The 5,469-nt window shown below is 39.4% G+C and overlaps 1 protein-coding gene across 1 annotated transcript; it reads right to left on the reverse strand.

Moving 5' to 3' along the window:
• On the reverse strand, window positions 1-3,997 carry TOB1 (transducer of ERBB2, 1). The gene is made up of 2 exons (XM_029600652.1): window positions 3,714-3,997; window positions 1-1,891 (listed from the first exon to the last, which is right to left on the reverse strand). Exon 2 carries the CDS (start codon window positions 1,748-1,750, stop codon window positions 827-829), a length of 924 nt encoding a protein of 307 aa, XP_029456512.1. The 5' UTR covers window positions 1,751-1,891; window positions 3,714-3,997; the 3' UTR covers window positions 1-826.
• Window positions 3,998-5,469: the final 1,472 nt, after the last annotated feature.

Consider the following 5,469-nt stretch of genomic DNA (forward strand, 5'->3'; position numbering starts at 1 on the left):
TAATTTTAAAGAATTTTAATACAAACTTAATATAAACTATTTCAGTAAATCTTAACATGTAAGACACTGACTTAAAATACTTTATAACATTTTTATCAAGTATTGCACAATGTAGGTACAAAATTAATATTTACGATTACATTTTCCATAATATATAGCAAAAATCTTTAAGTTCTTAACAGAAAATACAACTCTTGTGTTCTTGAAAAAGGAAATATTCCTAAATTTAATTTCACCACTAAGGAATATTCTGTACACAATTATTTTCTCTCTCAGAATAGCTGATGTCTTAAAGATGGATATTTTACAATTTCAGTAAAAAAAAAACAAACAAAAAAAGCTGTTGCAGCTGTCACAGATCACTGAAGTAGTAAAAAGATATAAATGCAATACCATATCATAGAAACAATATATATACTCTGATATTATACAAACTTTGTACTAAATTAAATTATACAATTAGAAAAGACCAATAAACCCACTTTTAGTGCTAATTTAAAAAAAAAAAAATCAGCCGTCCTTGCTAAATTTTAAATACTGTAAGAGGCCTATTTGAGAGTACACTTTAAAATGTATTAAGTATAAAATAACTTTTGTGCTTGGCTGGCAAAAGAAAAAATGGTGCATGTTTTTATGTAACCAAGCTTGAATGTTTTCGTACTACAAGCTTAAAAAAAAAAAAAAAAAAAAGACATTCTCAAGGGATCAAAACACACACCCTTGGGCTCGTGCATTTTAACTTGTACAATACGTTAGCGCAAAAAAAGAGTTTTTCTTTAGTTGGCCATAACTGGCTGGAATTGCTGGTTAGAATACTGCATGTTGTTTAAGCTAAATTCAAGCCATCCATGAAGGATTTCTCATTGAGACCACCATAGGCCGCAAACATATCAAAGGCATTGCTGTATTGGAGGGGACTGAGGTTAATAGAGCTGTCACCTGGGAATATTCCATTTCCGCTACTTTGCCCTTGGAGGTTAGGGAAAATGAACTCCTTGGCATTTGGAGAAAGGGCAGAAGTCTTCTGTTGTTGCTGCTGGTTACCCAGGCCAAGCCCATAGAGAGAGTGCACAGAAGAGGAAATGGCTTTCTGCTTCAAAAGGTTATTCACATTCAAGCCAAGGTTGGTTGGAGAAGTGCGCGCAACCTTGTTGTTACGGCCACTATTCTTCATTTTGGTTGAACCAAATTTAGTGGCAGCAAAAGTGGCAGTAGTGAAGGTTAAAGGCTGAGAAGACCGGGGCATGAATGTAGGGCTTACAGAAGCAGAGTTGCCAAAGGGAGGTGATGGAGAACTGGACACTGAAGAGGCTGGGTCACTAATTGGCATGAACACCTGAGCCTCTGGGTTAAAGCTGTTCTTGATCTCTTTATCCAACTCATACCCACTTTCATTATTGTTATCATCCACATAAAGCACCTTCACCTGTCCCTTTTCGCCAATTTGATATGAAACTTCAAATGGGTCAATCCAAACATTAAGGTCCTGAGGCAGATTTCCACGAACATCATCAATATCCAAACCGCTCTCTTTGGCTGCTTGTTCTATTACAGGGTCCACTTTCTCCCCTATGTGAATACATCTAAACCCTGATCCTTTATATGGCTTGTCTGGATACCAGTGCCCTTCATATTTCTTCTTCAAAAGTCTTTCGAGCTCTTCTCCAAAAATGTTAACTCGCCTTCGAGGAAGTTTATTGTACAAATATGAAATAATGAAATTGAGTGCTACTTGGATTTCAAGCTGCATAGCTGCAATGCCACAATGTAGTGATGATGTGTAGCTAAAACCACTCAAAGATAGCGTTCAGTATGACACAGTGGAGCTAAATTTCATTCAAAGTGCTGGTTTCTAGTAGGGTCTATCCTTCAATCTTAAGTGTTCTTGCTCCTTTAAGAAAACAAAGCGAACATACATAAATAAGGAAGAAATATAAAGCTTGTAGGCCTATATTTTATTCTGTCTATTCTCTACCTAAAATGGGGCGTGTACTTCACAACAAAAGATACTGCAAGGGCAATTTGCTGCAAATAGACTGTCAGTATGTTTACTAGGGCAAAAATGATAATGCAGTCAAAGGCTACTGCCAAAGATTAACATGGCACATCACAGAAATGTTTACAAATACTGTCTCATCCTTTAAAGAGCCTAAAAATTGTGTACCTAAATTCTACAATTTAAGAATGCATTTCAGTTATAAATAAAAAATCATGACCTACATCTGCTTTCCATGAGCAAAATATGTCCTTGGAGAATGGGGCTAAGAAAATTGCTTTAAAATATCCCTCACGCACCCATAAACGTCAACATTTTTCATCCTACCAACATAATTAAAATAATTTTCAAACTGTTATAATTTTTTATTTTAGCAGCATTTTCCTCCTTCGCCCATAAAAACGACAAATCTCGCAGCCTGCCTACTACGACCTTTAAACGTTTGCTTGGCTCAGCACTGGGTGGGGATATGAAACTATCAAGGGCAAAAGAGAATATAATTCATTAAAAACAGAAAAAAAAAGGCAACTCCTCTTTCCCCGATGAGAGGCTGATTTAGAAGTGATTAAAATAAAACGACATTAATCTTGAGTGTTCATAAATATTGTTACGATAAAGGTAAAGGAATGCCCCTTTTTCTGCAAAAGGCGCAGGGCTTCCAAAACAAACTGGGGCCGTCACGAGATGGTCATGTTAAAAAAAAGAAAAAAAAAAGGCCACAGGAGAGGAGATAGGAGGCCCATTAAAAGAAAAACTGAGACATCCCCCAACATCTCCTTTTTCCCTTTCCAAGGAGCTAGCGCAATTGCACAATAACCTAGTTTAGTCTCATTAAATTTCTACTCACAAACCCAAGGAACCACAGCTGTTCCCTGCCTGAGATGGTAAGAAAGAACCTGAGCACAGAGGACACAAGGATCCCTAAAAATAATTTTTTTTTTTAAAAGGCCTCTTCTCCTGGCATGGAAACCTTATACCCAGGGATTTTTTCTTCTTTTTACAGCTCGAATCTCACACCCCTAAACCTCCACGCCCCTTTCTCCCCAAAAAAGGCCTGGGGTTTTTCTTCTTCCTAAACCAGCTTTCAACATCAAATGTATATACACACACAGCTTTATCTACATTTCCTCAGCATATCTATAAACCAGCAATCCAAAATAATACAAGTGTATAATTTCCTCCCACTCTACCTCTTAAAAGCGCATTACACACCCGAATCTTTGGGGTCAGAAAAATAAAAGGAAAAACAAAATCGTCGAAATACGTAAAAAAAAATAATCCTAAAAACCTTTACGGATAAGACACGGCAGCCTCGGCTGGGCCATACTGCAAACACCTCCCTCCTCCCCTTTCCCCTATTTCATAACCTCGGCAAAACACACACTGACGCAAAAAAAAAAAAAAATCGAAGTCACCTCACAATCTTTATAAAGAAATTATAACTGCTAATAATAATCCTTGTTTTCCGTCCCACCCCAAAAGAAATCTCCACAAACAAGCAGCAAGAGGTTTCGCACTAAATGAAAACCCTTCTTTTTTTTTTTTTTTTTAAATCTCATCCTTACCAGCTGAAAAGATCGAACAGCTGACAAAATGTCGTTCCCCCCAGCCCCGGTATAAAGCGCTGCCCCCCCCAACATTCGGGCCCGAAGTTACTGCCCCAACTGTAACCAGAGAAACCAAACGCACGACGCCAGGCGACCAGCAAAATACTTACTTGGTTCAGTACAGAAATTGATATTCACAGCAGTTTTGAAGTAGTGCAAATAAAACAAAAAAAAAAAAACAAATATATAAATTTTGTTTTTGTTTGGTACAAACTTTTAGCTTTACAAATGTATTCCAGTTTTATTGTTTCTCTGTTTTCTTTATTTCTATATTACATACGATTCGTTTATTTCTTTTTTGTAGATATATATATATTTTTTTTATTCCTTCCTCATTAATCAGCATCCAAGACTCCCTTCGGGAGTTCTTTACACTTCTCCTCCGGCTCCTGTCAGAGGCGCGCTATTTATATCGCCTGTCCGCCATTAAAGCACGAAAGGTGGGGAGGAGAGGGCGGGGCACGAGGCAGCCGGCCCTACCGCTGAAGAGCTCCCGCCTTCCTCCCCGGCCTCTCTTCGCCTTTCCATTGGTCAGCCGTCAGCGTCCGTCAAGGACGAGTACTTGACGCAAGGTTGACGCTAGGACACGTCACCACCGCGGAAAATCCCGCCTGCTGATGTTCGTGAGTCCAATGGCTTGGGCCCGTCGGGAGGGGTGGGGGTTACCCTCGCAGAGCGATTGGAAGGAAAAAAGGTCACTCATTCATCTACGTAAAAAAAAAATCTTTTTATTTTATAATTATATTATTATTATTATTATTAAAGCGTAGCTAAAAAAATAATGAATAAATGTAACAAAATCGTTCCTAAAGTCGAGCTCAAATGAAGCAGAAAATTGGGTTGCGATTTGATGGTAGCTTGTTTTTCATAATTCCATTCTTTCTACGCCAGACTGGTGTCATTCTGAAGTGACGCATTCAACAATTGACTTCTGTACAAACTGCCTCGAATATCAAGGGCAGATCGTTTTAGCCACACCCACCTCAAAACAAACTCACGAATAAATATCTAATTATATTGCTCGCAATTATATCAGATCCCGTACAAAAAGAGATTTATTCAGGTAAGCGTGACAATAAACCTCACACTAATATAATTTTCGGCATTTGTGTCAGCAAGTACAGGTTCTGCGGAAGGATACGTGTACTTTGCCTCTCCACTCCTCCCCCCCACCCCTCTTCAGTACAATTATCTTTAGCAGCTTGCAGCTCTCGGTAGCTGCTAAAAATATTACTTGCAGGTAGCAACGATTTCTGATTGGTTAGGTTGGTCCGTCATACCCACTTGATTGGTTGCTTGGTATCTAAGGTGAATGCGTCAAACTTCGCCGATTAAATAAATAACTAAAAGCGGCGGTGAATGAAAGAGGCATGCCTCTCCGCCTCTCACCTTTAAAGGACTAAGACGTGAGGCGGGTGGGGGTGGGGTCACGAGGTGTAGTGACGCTCTGCTAGGGCAGGACTCGGGCTTCTAAAGGAGTGGGCGAACGGCTGTAACCCTAGCAATGACATAATACTGTGGGATAACGCCAAGCCCCTTGTTTTCTGCACCGCTTCTACCCTCTCCTATGGCAGGGGCGTTTAGTTCCCGTTTTGTATTGGCAAGAGTAAAATAGAGGCTATCGACATTTGGTGGGGTTTGGGCAGTTGGCGAGGCAATGTTTGTAATCCGCATTGGAACAGGTTTTCATCCATGCAGAGAGGGAATATAAACCTCAGTTTCAATTAAAACATTTTCAATCACCCATCATGACGGATACAGCATAAAAGCCATGGCAACTCGTTTTAGGCCTTTATAATAAATTACACCTACCAGAAGCAACGGCAGCATCGTAGCTGAGAGAAAATAAAATGGGGGGAGGAGGAG

This window comes from Rhinatrema bivittatum, chromosome 4 (genome assembly GCF_901001135.1).
Source record: "Rhinatrema bivittatum chromosome 4, aRhiBiv1.1, whole genome shotgun sequence".
Lineage (NCBI taxonomy): Eukaryota > Metazoa > Chordata > Amphibia > Gymnophiona > Rhinatrematidae > Rhinatrema > Rhinatrema bivittatum.

Coding starts and splice junctions, on each gene's coding strand:
- TOB1 (XM_029600652.1), bottom strand. CDS start 1,750: ATGCAGCTTGAAATCCAAGTAGCACTCAATTTCATTATTTCATATTTG.